Here is a 16297-nt window from a genome sequence, read left to right as displayed (position 1 = left end):
TGCCGTCGGCTTTCCACTTGAAAGAGGAAATAGTCCTTCCTACGTTTTTTGCCGATCCCAAGGACGAAACACAGAGTGCTGCACTGCCTGGATGTCAGTCGTGCCCTGAAATTTTACTTGGACAGGACCAAGGGCTTCTGCAACTCGGACGCCCCGTTTGTCACTCTCGGAGGCTCAAGAGCAGGCTATCACGCCTCCACAGCCTCCATTTCCCGCTGGATGGTCGCGGCCATCAAGGAAGCGTACTAGGGCCAGCACAAGCCGCTTCCGGCTAACATGCATGCCCACGCAGTCGGGGCCAATGCAACGGCTATCGCATTCCAGCGCCATGTCCCTTGGCAAGTTATAAGCGGGGCGGCCACTTGGGCCACTCCCTCGGTTTTCTACAAGCATTACTATTTGGATGCCGGCTCTAGATCAGATGCAGCTTTCGGACAGGTGGTTCTCAGGAACCTATTTGCTTAAGGAGGGTCTCATCTCCACCCTGGGGCTACATTCAGTTGTAATCGCCCATGTAGTAAGGAGGAAAGGGGACGGGACGTAAGAGTACATTTTAAGTTATTCACCGTAGTGGCTAACATACTCTTAGTCCTTTCCTCCATATGTCCCACCATCCTCCCCCCTAATAATACTGGTGTCATTAGGCAATGTTAAATCTATTGTCAACGTGTCAATAGGGACTGAGGTGTGGTGCCGGAGGGCGGAGTCAGGGCAGCGCATGCTCCTAGGGCCGCACCCCCGCGTACCTCTAAATTTAAAGGGGAAGAAGGTTTTTTCTGGTGAAAAAGGTTCCATCTCCCGTCTCTTGGAAGGGACGCCCATGCATTATGGAGGAAGAGTCACTATGGTGAGCAACTTATAATTTATACAAAATAGTACCATTCATGACATGTGTACACCTATTACAATATCCACATTTGAATAAACCTGTGAAATGTGGTTCAGAACTAAGCAAGGACTTGGTGACCTTTTTGCGATTCCATTTAGTTAGGTGAAAGCCATGTAAGTAATTGTTGTAAAGTGCTTGTCTCTGTATGGAAGAGCTGGTGATGTCATGTGGAATGTTTGGTGTTGAATGATGTGTGAGTGTTCCAGACAAGATCAGTTGAGCCTGGGTGATGGGGCCCGGTGGTTCCTATGCTTAACAGCTGAATGTAACTTATAATAAAGTAGTTCTGAATAAGCACAAGAAGCTCGAAGCAGGTGCTTTTTAATAATAATATTGGCGAGGTTTTTAACAATGAAGTAGGAGCGGTATTCACATTTTTATTTATCCAACTAATAATAGCATGGGTCAATGCTTTTTAAGATTCATGTGAAATCTCCAACTTTCACTGGTGTATTGTTTTATAATATAAACGCTAACACCACTTTACAGAGTTTGGAGTTTTGTGCAAAAGTCTCCCTAGCAATAACCAATTATACTGATCTATGCTTCCTCGATATTGTGGCCATCTGATGCTTCCATATTGCCTAATGAGTATCGTGCAACTGGCCTCCACCAATTTATGGATTCCGTTTTGCATTAGAATTTGCTCACTGAGTGCTACCATTTTTATTGAAAATGGAGAGGAGGGAGCAACTGCCCTACTTGGCTACTCAGCGAAGGTAAAATCGTGGCCAATAGTTTCAACTTCTGAGGAGATAGCTTCAAGGCTTCCTAGAGGATCAATACAGGTAGACATTGGATACTGAGTGAACCTATGAATGTGCTGCAAGCCCGGTGTATACACCCTTCCTTTTGTTATTCCCTGTATTTGAGATGCAGCTCTCACAGCTGTTTCTCTCTGTATCTCCCTAGAGTGGTGTGGGCTGGACCTTCAAAGTGTTTGTAATGAGTTGAGCTGTGTGCATCAATTTGCAACTACACAGGAATTCAGGAGTCTCCAAATTGAATGCTGACTGTGAATATTATACCTTTTTATATACTTGTTGCTCGGAGGAAATCGCCAGATTTACTGGAAATTAACTTTTGTATTGCATACAGCGCACTGGAAGGGTTGGGCTGTTTGTGACTTTGCTAGTCTCTTTGCAGTTCACCTGGCCAGAGTTTGTTAGCAGTGGAGAGGTGAATGTGGAAGACTTTTGGTTCACCATCGAGATGGAAGTGATTGAGCAGGCCGCTTTCCCCACTGGCATCCCCATCACCAAGTTTGACGCTGCCATTGTCGCCCCCTTCTTTGCCCCCCTCATGAAGGGGGCAGTGGTGGTCAACACTGAGAAGGACAAGAATCTGGATCAACCATCGATGGAAGGTAATGTACATTTACAACATCTGAATCAGAGTATTTGGTCAATTTGCAACTGGCGAGTTACATAATGACAGCCTATAGACTCTGATTTCTTGGTTCTGTATTCTCACGGGTATTCCTTCCAGGTAGTTGTGAATGAGGGTGTATAAGAAGAGGGTAAGGGTGGATATTCTGCATATTTAATTTTGTTTTTACTTATTATAATATAGTTCTGTCAGTTCAACAGCATTTCAATACACAGAGAATTCCTATTGGTCTTACTTTGTAATTAGAAATTTAAAATGCTTTACCACAATGTTGAGAGGTTTTTCAGAATCACTACTGGTGTATTGTTCTGGGAAGCCAACCTTAGTGAACCTACAAAGCTTTCACACAAAGGTCTATCCAGAATCTTACTTGGTAATGAGGCTGAGCAGAATGGCTTAGACTCAGGAGATCAGCGTTTGGTGTAAAGTACAATTAACATACACAGCACCTTGTAAAGTAATAGATTCTCCACACAATTAAGTACAAAACATACACATACATTTAGTTTGATGGCCAAAATAGAACACAAACACACACCACACTTTAGAATGTACATAGTTTCAATGAAAACATTGTTGCAATGACCTAAAGTGGGGGAAAGCATATATATATACAAAGCATCACAAACCTTACAAAAGCTATAAGGCAGTACCAGTCCACAGTAGTTAAACCCAGTGAGCCCAATACTAAGCCTAGAATATGTTTTCTCCAAAGTTCAAGGTGAGTAACCCAGTTTAGCCTACTCTGGGTGGGTTAGAAAGTTATTCACAGTTTGGTACGCAAGTCAGTAGTCCAATTAGTTTGCCTCCAAAGTTAAGTTTCCTATGTAGGGATTTGGCAGTCCAGTCCTCAATCAGTGACCTTTAAGAAATGGGTCACTGCCAGGTTGGACTTAGTTGTAGCTGCAGAAGGACCTCTGTGACAATTCCCACTATGATGGGTGGACTACTCAGACACAATAAGTAGTTGATGCAACTCCACCAGGCCATGAGGACAGTGGACACAGGACTCTGGATTTAGCAAACCTCCTCTTAATGGTAGAGAGTGGCAGCAACAAAGCAGTAATGGCCTGGGCTTGTGATGAGGATGCACTGCAGGTTCCACAACAGCAAACTGCATGAGGCATCCAGGCAACTGGAGAAGACCCTGCTTTGTGAGATGTATGCCAGCTACACGCCCACAACACTCCAGAGTACCAGTACGATGATCTCTACAATGTAGGACTCAGGACTGGTCAGGCACATCAGTTAAAGGGAGAGGGGGCACTGTGTAAGGTCTCTACTTTTGAATAGATAGCAGAGCTTTGCCCCATGGTCAATGGCTTGGCCAGTGATTTTCTCAAGTAGCAGTCCTCCAGCGTCCCTCTGTGGCCTCTTGTGCATCATATTCTTGGCTCAAGTGGTCAACTGAAATATGGCTCCAGATCCTTGTCCAACATCTGCAATCTTGTGTTAGGTGGGACCACAGCTAACCTACTGCATGAGCTATCCCATCTTAGACGGCTAAAACACACACACGGTCGGAGATGCATGTTGGTGCTGCCTGCAGCCCCATACCAAGCCCAAACTGGCTCCAAGGACACAAAGAAGCTACTTTTCCAGCATGGGGTCTGGCATGGATTCACATGCTCATGAATATTCCCTGTCGTCAGGCTGGGAATCCTCGGTAAAAGAAAAAACTGTTTCATTTTCACTTACAAACTGTCTTTCTCCTATAAACCAATCACTGAGCTCTGGGTCATACTGCACCCAGCCAGTGACCGCCCTCTCGCTAAGCCCCTCCTCTGTCAACCATCTTCAGATTTTTACAGCACGTTCAAGTGTTGGGATTCCTTGTGTTTTGCTCAGAGACTTCTATGTTTTCACGCTTTTTCTTTAAAAAGTTCCTATTTTTGTCAAATAGAGCCCATGTGCTCTTTCGCCTCTTTGACTGGCAAGCAGGGATCCATTTGTCAGCGTCTTTCAACACCCCTCGAGGGCAAGAATCGTCGAGAGTTTCACCGAAGATTCCAGAAGGCCATCGGGCCTACACCGCATGCCGGACCATGTCATAGGAGAAGGACAAAGGTTCCCTCTTCAAGCTCTGCTCTAGCTGAGGATTGCGGAACGTGCTTGTGGAGGACAAATATTCCCAGTGCCTCTACTGTCTCCATCCAGACCACATGGAAGCAGATTGTGAAATCTGCCTTGGTTTCTCCAAGCGTGCCGTCAAGGATCGTCATAGTAGTTTGGCGACGGGGCTCAGCGTTAAGGCCTCTACCCCGTGCGGCAAGCAGGGGCATGCCTTACCCAGGACCAGCCAAACTGAGGAGCTGGCTTCTAAGTCCTTTAAGGGCACCCCATCTGTGGGGGCCCAAGACGAGGCCAAGCACTGTGAGTCCCTTTCCATCGGGGTGGCCGCACAAGCTAGTCCCGCGACAAGCAGGGCATGCTCATCTTCACCGTCTTCCTCCATCTCCAGTCATCGCTCCAGTTCCTCCTCCAAGAGGAAACCGGCTACCCCTGAGAAGCTGTGGGAGAAGCCGGAGAAGACCAAGGCGCAGGGTACGGTGTCTGACCTGCCCCTGAAGGCCCAGGTGGTCCAGGCAAAGTCATCCTCGACGATAGAGCTGGTGGCGGCCGCACTCTCAAAGGTGAAAGGGGCTGTCCCGGTCCAGGGGACCCCGACGGCGCCCAGAGAGGCGCCCCTGCCCCTCCCGAGATGAGAGGCTTCAGCCAAGCCGGTGGAGAAAACGTCGGAGAAGAGGATGCCATCCCTGAGCCTGAGACCGATCCCTCAGGACACAAAGAAGGGGGCGGTGGAGGCCTCTACCGCGCTCCAGGGTCCTGGAGGACGTGGGGAACGACAGTGGAACCGCTGAGGAGGAAGATGGCGGAAACGCTGAGAGGGACGATGGCGGGAATGCCGACGACGATGTGGGCGCTGGGCCCAGCAAACCTACCCCCCGCCCAACACCTCGCAGGGACGTATCGCTGGACATCCTTTCAACTCTCCACATGCTGGTGTCGGAGATCCAGAAGGGGACACTGATGGCACCACTGGCATCGCCCCAGTTTGCACCGGGCCCCCACCCACCGGCGAAGAAGAGAAAACGGCACCCTACGCCGCCTCAACCGCTGCACATGCCCCTCCCCCCCCCCAGGGATACGGGGACGGACACGGAAGACGACAGCAGTGTTTCCCCGCCACCGAGGGCTTCTCCCCCGGACAGAGTGGGGTCGTTCCACACCATGATCGGCCACGCGTCCGAGCTATTCCAGCTGACGCCAGAAGAGACCAAGAAGGAAGGTTTCCTTTATCAACGCCGTGAGGCAAGAGGAGGACCATTCTGGCCGTGCCTCTCCTGGATGAAGTTTGGGATGAGGGCCTGGCACTGATGAGAAATCCCACCACAGCCCTGGCGAAAAGAGACAGGCTGGAAAAGAAGTAGTGGGTGCCGAGTCTGAACCCAAGTGCCTGCGGTCGCAGCCCTCCCCAGTCTCTGTGGTGTCGGCGGCTGCAAGAAAGAAGTCTTCAAATCCCTCGTCTTCAGCCTCCATTCCCCCGCACAGCGTGGGGAAGAAGTTGGGCGCTGTGGGTAGGAAGGCGATTTACTCAGCAGCAACAACAGTTAAGGCAGCAAATGTGCTTGCGATCTTGGCCAGATACGACAGGGAGCTGTGGTATAAAATGGCCCGCTCCTGGAATTTCTCCCCGACGACAAATGGTTCGAGGCACTGGAGATTCTGCCAAGAGGGCGAGGTGGCATCGAAGCATGCCATCACTGTGGCCCTGGACATGGCGGACACAGGGTTCCGACAGATGGGGAACAGTGTTTTCCTCTGTCGTTGTGGCTAGTTGAAAGCCACCAACTTTCGGCAGGAAGTTCAGACGAGGGTCCTGGACATGCCGTTCAAGGGGGCCAATCTCTTTGGGAAGGCCGTCGACAAATCGTTGCAAGCCATTAAGACCAACACGGAGACGGCCCGTGCCCTTGGCACGCCTCAGCAACATCGTCCTTCCTTTCGTGCCTCAGGAAGAAAATCCGGCAGGTCGTCAAAGGGTTTCGGGGATCATCCTCGTACAGGCAGCCCTCCCGTTCCACGACCAAGGAGGCCTACAAGGGACGTTCCAAGGCTTTCGGAGGTGACCACTGTCATCATCGCTCCCAAGGAGGCACACAGTCCCCAAAGTAAGATTGAACCAGGACATCAGGCCCCCACCCGTGCAATCCGGTGGGAGGCAGGCTGGTGGACTTCGTCAGCGAGTGGGAAAAGATCTCCACCGACAGATGGGTGCTGGACACTCGCCAACTGACCCACTCTAGAATTCCAGCAGAAGTGTCAGCGGATACCACCGGTGGCCCGGCAACAGCAGCACATCCCTCAGCTCCTGCAGGAAGTACGGGCCATGATAAGAAAAGGGGCGATAGAGCTGTTTCCAAAGCGACTCCAGAGTCTACTCCAGATAGTTCTTGGTAAAGAAGACCGGGGTCTGGAGGCCCATTCTCGACCTGCGGCATCTCAACAAGCACCTCAAGTCCCAAATATTCAGGATGGTCACGTTGCAGCACGTGCTCGGCTAACTGGAGGAAAGAGACTACCTGATGTTACAGCATCTGGAGGACGCATACTTCCCGATTCATGAGAAGCATCGGAAATTCTTATGCTTCCTCGTACAAGGAAAGCACTACCAATTCGAGGCCCTTCCCTTCGGACTGAAGTCGCCGCCCAGGTTGTTCACGAAGTGCCTGGCACCAGTGGCGGCCCCTTTTGTGTCTACAAGGAATACATGTGTACCCGTACCTTGACGACTGGCTCATCCGTGCCAAGTCAAGGGAAGTTGCAGTTGTACACACAAAAAAGGACCGTTCGGCTGCTGACGGATCTGGGGTTCTCTGTGAACTATCCAAAGTCCTGCTTGATACCATCACAGAACGCGCTGTTCCTGGGGGCCAGGCTCAGCACGGTCTCCTGCCTGGCCATCGCTGCTATGCCGCAGCATAGCAGCAATGCTGGGCAAGGTGCAACGGCTGTTGGCACTGAAGACCACCATGGTATGGACCATCAAGTCACTGCTCGCCGTGATGTCGTTGTGCATTTATCTGATCCAGCTCTGCAGGTTGTGGCTGCGACCCCTTCAGGAATTCCTGGACTCTCGGTGGATCCAGGTGTCCGGAAGCTTTGCAGACAAGATTGTTCTCGACAAGGAGTTCTGACGAGCGATAAGGTGGTGGGGCATGCACTCCAACATCAGTGGGGGCACGGATTTCCAGAGCCCCCCTTACCAGGAGACAGTCACCACAGATGCTTCGCCGGAAGGCTGGAGAGCCCACAGTAGACGTCTGCACGCCAGAGGTCTGTGGCTACCAGAGCAGGGGATCTCCACATTAATGTCCTCAAGCTGCAGGCAGTGTTCTGGGCCCTCAAGTCGTTCCTTACATCCCTCAAGGGTAATGTGGTAAGGGTCTTCACGGACAATACCACCACAATGTTTTACATGAGGAAGCAGGGTGGAACCAGATCCCCAGCGCTCTCCAGAGAGGCGCAGGACTCCGGCACCCAGAAGATGTTCCTCATTACTTATCACCTGGCGGGAGTCAAGAACACCATAGTCGACTCCCTCCGCAGGGAGCTGCGCTCTTGCCACGAGTAGGAACTTCGGCAGGATCAAGTGGACGGCCTCTTCCTCAAATGGGGCAGACCCCAGATCGTTCTGTTTGTGATAGCAACGGATTCCAAATGTCAGAGATTCGGCAGCAGGTTCCTCCAGCCGAGGAGCTTGGGGGACAAGTTTTCCTTCCCGTGGGAAGGCCTGTTCCTGTACGTGTTTCCCCGTTGCCTCTCCTGCTGCGAGTCATCAATCAACTCAAATGGTGCCGATGCAGGATGATCCTCGTTGCCCCGGCGTGGCCGAGGCAGATTTGGTACCCAGATCTTCTCAGCATGTCAGCGTTGCCCCCGGTCAAGTTGCTGGGGGTTGCAGACCTGTGCGCCAGAGAAGGAGGCGCAATCCTACACCACGACCCAGGATCGCTGAACCTAAAGGCTTGGCTCCTGCAGCCTTAGAGTGTGTAGGGTACGAGCTGCCGGTGGACTGTAGGAGGTCCTTGCCAGGGCCATAGCGTTGTGGACTCTGAAGTGCTACGGGCACAAGTGGAAACATTTTGCAACGTGGTGCCGTGCGCAGAAGATCAACCCTCTGAGGGTCTCGGCTCTGCAGATTCTTCCATACTTGTTGTCCTTGGCCAAGGCAGGGCTGGCACACACCTCTGTCAAGGTGCATCTGGCGGTTATCACCCGCTACACCAGGTCTCCAGGATGGTCTCTCTTTGGTCCCACCATCTGGTGAAGGAGTTCCTCAAAGGACTGCTTCAATCGTTCCACCGGTGAAGGCCCCTGTCCTGGTGTGGGAACTCAACGTGGTGCTGACGAGGCTCATGGGGACTGTTCATCAGGCCCCTCTCAAGTTCCTTTCATGGAAGACGGCTTCTCTCGTGGCCATCAACTCTGCCAGGAGGGTAGGTGAGATCCAGGCCCTTTCCTGCAAACAGCCTTTTCTGACTTTTCACGACATGAGGGTGGTGCTGCGGACGCACCCCTCCTTTATGCCAAAGGTTCCGTCGGAATTCCATCTCAACAAGCCTTTGGTGTTGCCTGTGTTTTTTCCAAAACCATTGTCGCCGGCTGAAAGGACTTGGCACTCGCTGGATGTGGCACATGCGCTGAAGTTCTATGTGGCACGCACAAAGAGTTTCCGGAAGACTTCACAACTATTCGTGAACTTTGTTCCTGTGAACTATGGGAAGGCCTTGTCCAAGACTTCCATCTCCAGGTGGCTCTCTGGCTGCATCCCACTCTGTCACTGGTTGGCAAACCGACTGCTGCTTGGCCGTCCGAGAGCCCATTCTACCAGAGCGATTGTTGTTACAACGGCGTTCCTGTCTGGTGTGCCCCTGCTGGACATCTGCAGGGCTGCTACGCGGAGGTCCACGCACACATTCACAAGATTCTACTGCGTCGACAGGGATTCCAGAGAGGAGTCCAGGGTTGGCAAGCATTGCCACGCAACCTGTTCGCTTGAAGGTGAGCCTGTTACGGCGGTAAGAGTATTTGCTTCTGTTCGGCCTTGCCACCTCATGTGGTTGTATATGTTGTACTGCTATGTATTCTTTATTTATGAGCATGTGAATCCATGCCAGACCCCATACTGGAGAAGGAACAAGTTACTTACCTATAACTATTGTTCTCCAGCATGGCTGTGGCATGGATTCACATGCGAACCCTCCTTCCTGCCCCTCTGCGGCTCTTCTTGGTCATACTGCCACTTTATGTGCTACCAAATCTGAAGATGGCTGCCAAAGGAGGGGTTTAGGGAGAGGGCAGTCATTGGATGGGGGCAGTATGACCCTGAGCTCAGTGATTGGTTTATAGGAGAAAGACAGTTTGTAAGTGAAAGTGAAACTGTTTTTTCTTTTACTGAGGATTCTCGGCCTGACGACGGGGAATATTCATGAGCATGTGAATCCATGCCAGACCCATGCTGGAGAACAATAGTTATAGGTAAGAAACTTGTTCCTTCCCAGACTCTGGCTAGACCCCACAATGAGGATGTACACATAGGTTATCTTATTAGGATTTGTATCACACAAAGCTGCCATTTTCATGGTCTCCAGTAAGTTGAGTATAGGGAAAAGTCAAGATGTTGTGCATAGCCGTTGCTGCGTGTAGAACCAGGAGCTACCGGCGTCTGTGCCTGGGTGATTTTCTTGTTGGATTGTGATTTTTGCTCCAGAGACATTTTGTTCTCAGATGGGAGACCAGAGGAAGCTGTGAATGATTGGGGTATTTTGGCAAGTGAGATGGGTGTCTCTTCATTGGAGAGGCGTTGAGTTGCAATTATATTGGTGTAGTTTTGTTAAGCCACTTGAGTTTGTGAGCAAGTTTAAAGCGAGGGTGAACGAAGCATGAGGCTATTAGTAGATTAAGCTCTTTATGCATTGTTTGCAAGAGGGTTTGTTTGAGGTGCTGTATTTCTCATTGGTATTGGTGATACAAAATTTGGGAGAGCATTTAATTTATTAAGTTTCTGGCTTCTCGCTATGTTTGAGGAAAATAGGCTGATTCGTTTGAGTTCTAGCAGGCTATACTTGAGTGGTGTGCTGGATCAGTGGTGTTTTTGAGTTAGTTCAATTTGAGTATTCCTGCAGGTTTGCTGCTTTTTGTTTCTTCTGTTGTTTCCAGTGAGATTTTCTTTTTGGGAGGTTGTTGTGTTTTCCGATAGTGGAGGCACCAGGGTGTTGTGTCTGAATCGCAAGTTGTACCTTGGTGATTGATGTGTGGAGTCTGCATTTTTTCTTATTGGGTGTTTGTCCCTTTGTTCATTCAGCTGAGACTTTTGTCGGTTGTGTGTTCGGTCATCTCATGGGGATGTTTTAGGGCTCTGTGCTGTAGTTATTGTTTCACACTTTGTTCTAGGTTCTTCCTAGAGACTGTGGTGTCTACTTTTCCCAGTATTTAAATTGGTGCCATTTTCGATTTCATCTAGATTTGTTTCTTGTTGTTCAATTCCTGTATGATTCATGAGTACTCTGCTTGTGTTGGCTGATGGAACCGCTGTGCCTGTTTGGTATACTAGCTCTATGCAAATGGTTTGCTCCGATTTCTGTTTCTATGTAGATGATTTCATGGTGAGAGGTTGGTCATTATGGTCATTTGGGTGTGACATTTGAGTGTGTGCTGAGTCGTACTATGGTGGTGATTTGTGACAGTGTGTTGTTGTGTCTCTCAGGAGTTGTGATTGGTCCTCTCTCCTGGTGTGTTGAAAAGCTAGGTTTATGACAGTTTTAACAAAAAAACATAGAATGGTCTTCTGTTATCGTGATTTCTTTAGGGATAGAGTTTCACAGCTTTCTTATGAGGGTGGAGAATACTGTGCCTCTGTATTTGTGTTTTTTCATAGTGCCTTGATTAGATGCGAATGTCGTTGCTAGATCAAAGGGTCTTTCGTGGTTTTTAGAGGGTTATTTTCGATTAAAGGAATTCCACTCCCTGACCATGCAGTGTCCCGTGTGTGATTTAGAGCGCTTTCAAATTGATTATTTTTTCTACTGGTAACCAGTAAAGGCATCTTAGGGCAGCAGTGATGTTCTCTCCAGTTTAGTGTTAGTTGGAGTCTTGCCACCTTGTTTTGAATGCATTGTAGATTCTTGGTGAGGTGATCAAGCATACATGCGTATAGGCTGTTTGCTTAGTGGGTTCTTGACAGTATTCGTGAGATGATGGCAAGCGTCCTGCGTGGATGGATAAGATATGGAAAGATGGATCTGATTTGAATTCAAGTGGTAGAAACGTTTCTGTACTATGGAGATGACTTGTGGTCCTAATGTAAGTGCACTGTCTGTGAGAATTATCACTGTTGAGATTTTTGGCCTCTCTCCGATTTCTATGGGCCAGGGAAGCAGTGCGTGCAGTCTGTTATTGCGTTTGTTTGCATTTACTTGCAGGCTGTTGTTGGTCATCAAGACATTTCTCATTGAGGGAGCTAGTTCGTGAGTTATTGGCATCGCTTTCCTTTGTCATCTTGGAAATTGAGTGTTGCGTCATAGTTTTATCATGTCAACCTGTGTTTTTTTTATTCGCTACATGGGGGAGGCATGAATATGTTAAAAGGGAGTGGTTAGAGTTTTGATCATCCTTGTGGGACACCGCATTTGGTGCTTCTCATTTTTCAGTTGTAAGGAGTTATATATGATTTCCTTGTTCTGTCTGTTTGGAAGGATTTGATCCATTGCAGTTGTTGCCAATGGCAGACTTTTGCTGTCTCTTCATTAAGGTTGTGTGGCAGATGGTGTTGAAAGCTGTAAATCTGTCCAGTAGATTGAGGGCTGAGAATACGGATGGATAACATTAAAATGCTGATTCTGTTTTCACCTCATTGGTCTAAATCCTACCTAAGATTGATCCATTATCCATTTGATTCCATGTGTTGGAGGATTTATTTGTATACATGGTTCTCCAGGATTTTGGCAGGTTGCAGGGGAAGTTGGATATGGGTCGGTAGCTAGTTGGGTCATCTGGTCTTCATGCGGTCTTCTGTAGGAGAGGTTTAATGCAGGCAGCTTTAAACACCTTTAGTACTATTCATGTTTCCAGTGATCGATTCATCAATTTTTGGAAATAGTAAACTGGAATTTCTTTGTGACTGCTTTTTTGAAAACATCTCGCAGGCAGTGGTCATTGGACAAGGTGGCATTACTCTCACTTACTAGTTTGTTGAAGATTTCTGTGATAATTGGTTTGAAATTGAGTTCAGGTGGTGTTGTGTTTTCAGTATCAGGGACATTGTTGATTATCTTTCTTTTTTTTGTTACTTTTTTATTTGTGGTCACAGAAGATACACAGCACTTATCTCCTCATGTTCATAGTTACAACAGTTAAATGATACATATCTCATTTGAATATTGAAGATTAAACAGTCTCGTCATCATCAGAAATCATGTCTCATAAGTACATTCTGAAGGGGCCCCATATGTCTTTGAGCCTACGTGCAGCAGGCCGGGTAAGGACAAATTGTTTCTCTGATTCGTTTACATATGTTAGCTCCCGAAGGAAATGTTTCATGATCGATGGACCAGTACTTTTCCAATTTTGTAAAATGCATTTTTTTGCCACCGCACATGAGATGTTAAACAGTCTCCTGGTCTTTTCGGAGCACTTGCCTATATCACCAAAATAGGTATTTCGAGGGGATTGGGTCCTCCGACGTATTCCATATCTATGACAGGTAATGTCCACAGCTGTGGTGCTTCGGAAAATGTTCGGCGTCCAGCGTCGATGACGTCGATGCGCCGTCCCCGAGGACCTCCTCCGACGGCCGACGTCACCCGATGTGATAAGTAGGACGCACGACGCCCGTAGCCTCAGTTCCGTTTTTTCCGCGAACGTGTTCGCTTCGTGAATCTCGGTACACCTCGACTCTTTGGAGTTTGTTGTATCCTTTGCGGTCCTTTGAACCTGTTCGGTTTTTGTGAAAACCTGTTCATGACGATGTCTACCTCGTCTTCAACCCCATGTCTGGGCTTCAAGAAATGCTGGGACTGTGGGTCCAAGATGTCGGTAACGGACTCGCACGAAGCCTGCCTCTGGTGCCTCGGGGAGGCCCACGACATGGACTGTGTCGACTCCGAGTCGCTCACGGCCAAGGCCTTGCGGGAGCGCAAGAAGAAGTTGTCAGTAGGTAGGATGTCTAAGCCCAGGAAGTCGAGGTCTGCATTGCTTTCGACGGATGATTCGAGAGACGACTCTCCGCGTCATCGTCGGAGGTCCAGTGGGTCCCCTTCCAGGAGTCGGCCTCGCCACTCCTCTGCCTCTTTCAGGCATTCCCGGAAGCGCCAGCATTGGTCGCCTTCCCCGTCCTCTTCCGAGGACTCCGCCCGTCGGCGGGTCGCTTATCCCACCATGCAAGCGACATCGGAGGAATGGGCTTCCTTCGGGAAGAAGATGTTGCCGATTCTTGAATCGCAGGGCACCGGTCCATCCGCGCCTCCGAGTGGGGTCGGTCGTGATCAGTCGAGAGACACTGCTCGCACGCCTTCGGGCTCGGGTGGTCGGCACGGTTCGCGGGAGAGGTCCCGTTCGGACAAGGGTAACCGTTCTCGCCATGCCTGTGTCATGATGCCTACCCCCGGGCATCCAGATCAAGTCCATCAGCCCCGGGAGAAGGCATCCAGATACTCATTAAAACCCCATAGGCGCCAGGCTCATAGACTTTACTTACCTTATGCAGACCATGCTGCAAATGAGTCCAAGCCAACGTGAGGCCTGGATGGGACTTTTTTATTACAGGGACTATTTTTTACTCGGGTGTGATTCTGGGGATCTTCTTACCTGGGACTACTTTGCAGGCTATTTAAACCACGCCCGAACAGCAGCTCATGCTTTGTGTTATTCTGCATCCAGCAGCGTAACGCTCACCGTGTCTGCAAGTCAGCATCCAGTCTTCTGCCACGCCCGCCTCGAATCCGGAGCTCCTAGACAAAAGGAAAAGAAAGGAGAAGAGGTTAGATCACGGACATTATTTGATTCTTTACCTGATTCTGGACCCAGCACATCTCCGAGCCTGGAAAGGACATTATTTCAGCACGCGTCGCTTCGCCAGCAGCAGCGCCACGTTATACTCACCAATCCACTGCATCTTTCAACTCGGCGCTGCCTCCATCATTTTCTTCGTCGAAACCCAGCACCTGGGGGGAAAACAAAAGGAATAACAAGGTGAGCCGAGAAAACCGACAAAGACAATCTCTTTGCCACCATAGGCTTACCTGCTTTACCACCAGAGGTATTATCCTTTAATTTGCTGCGTCTTTCTATGCTGCACCTGTAAAGGGAGAGAAAACAGGTAGTTAAACTCATGCAACTTTTACCGGACAGTGTTTGGTAATACAGACTCTTACCTGAACGCCATCAGCTGCCTCCAGGCAATATTCTTTTGGACCCAGCTGCAACCTAACGAGGGAATGGAACAAGAGTGAACATCGGACATATTGAACTCTTTGAACTTTATAGACACTGGAGTCAATATTCCTCCGGAACTCCTCCAGTACCTTCAAACCAGTGAAGTAACTGGTATCTACGCGCCCCTGCATGCCATGCAGGATGGAGAGCTCATCATTTAAAAACATAACGAGAATACTTCTACGAGTCCAGCAGACAAGATTAGGCGGGCCAGTCCAGACTGTCATCTCTTCACTACGCTTCACGTTGGTGGAGACCGCAGCTGTCCGGGTCCGATCGACGCCCCTGTGGGAACTAGGTGAGCGTAACAGCCCGTTCCAGGTCCCGGTCCTCGACGCATTCGAGACTGCGTGATCCTGTGCCGTCTTCGAGGAAGACGTCGACGCATGTGGCGCCGAGGTCGTCGACGACCTCTCTCGAGGCTCCGCTTTCGAGGGGGTCATCGACGCTGTCAGCGCCTAGGTCGTCAAAGGACACGCTCGGAGCCCTGGCTTCGAGGGCTGTGTCGACGCCGCCGGTGCTGGCCGCGCTGCGGCTGACGTCGACGCTGATTCGCTCGACGTCAACACGGATTCGCTCGACGCCGACTCGTTCTAGAAAGGCTCTGGCTAAGGTCAGGCATAGCTTTGGTCCCCAGGTATCTTCCTCTCACCGCCTGGAGTACATTTCAGAGGGTGATGAGGGCTCTAATGAGGGCTTGGTTCCGGTTACGGTGCCTGATGAGCTTCTCTTAGGCCATAGCCAATTTGATGACCTGAGGCAGTCACTGCATGATGCCAGTGGACTGGACACCTCTCCGGAGCTGGAGTTTTGTAGGCCGGAGCATGGTACTCATGCCGATTCTTCGTACCGGCGCCTTATGTCTCGGGTCACCGAGTACTTGGGATGGTCGGCTCCCCCAGGGGAGTTTGTTCAGGATAATCTTACGGACATCCTTGATCTTGGTCCCCCCACTGACCCGGTACTGCCGTTTCATATGGCTCTGCAGAGAAGGGTGGCGGCGGCTTGGACTGCTCCGGAGAGTCTCCCGGCAGTGGGCAAGTCTTTGTCGTGAAAATACCGTCCAGCCAGTAGCAACCCCTGCTACTTGTCCAGGCACCCCACTCTGGAGAGTTAGGTGGTGCAGGCGGCTACGGCCCCGGCAAAGCAGGCGTCATATCCTACCATCCCTCCGGATAGAGACGACAAACGTTTTGATGGCTGGGCAAAGAAAGTGTTTTCTTCAGGGGGTATGGCGCTTCAGGCGGCCAACTCCGTATGTGCCTTGTCTCGTTTCACACACACTCTGTGGAACTGTGTTGCATTAGCAGCTGAACATATTCCCGAAGGGGACGAACTGGATGGTTTCCTTGCTATGGTTCAGGATGGCAAGGATGCCATGTGTGAGGCCGTTCCGTCGGAGTTGGACATGGCAGATTGTGTCAGCCGGTCCATGGCGGCAAGCACCGTAATACGCAGGTTTGCGTAGTTGCGGAAGTCGGGGTTCGCTCCTGATGTGCAGTCCCGGCTCCTCAACATGCCCTT

The 16297-nt window shown here is 50.0% G+C and overlaps 1 protein-coding gene across 3 annotated transcripts in view; it reads left to right on the top strand.

Moving 5' to 3' along the window:
• Positions 1 to 16297, top strand: part of HMGXB3 (HMG-box containing 3) — a 1885602-nt gene that overhangs the window by 1602240 nt on the left and 267065 nt on the right. For all 3 annotated transcript variants that reach the window (XM_069654075.1, XM_069654073.1, XM_069654076.1), the window contains one exon: positions 2036 to 2255. In XM_069654075.1, the coding sequence (XP_069510176.1) occupies positions 2036 to 2255 (220 nt within the window). The remainder of the gene's footprint in view (positions 1 to 2035; positions 2256 to 16297) is intronic.

Source organism: Ambystoma mexicanum, chromosome 3q, assembly GCF_040938575.1.
Source record: "Ambystoma mexicanum isolate Mex_15411 chromosome 3q, UKY_AmexF1_1, whole genome shotgun sequence".
Classification (NCBI taxonomy): domain Eukaryota; kingdom Metazoa; phylum Chordata; class Amphibia; order Caudata; family Ambystomatidae; genus Ambystoma; species Ambystoma mexicanum.
The sequence above is the reverse complement of the archived record's forward strand: the minus strand, read 5'-3'. Positions and strand labels throughout refer to the sequence as shown.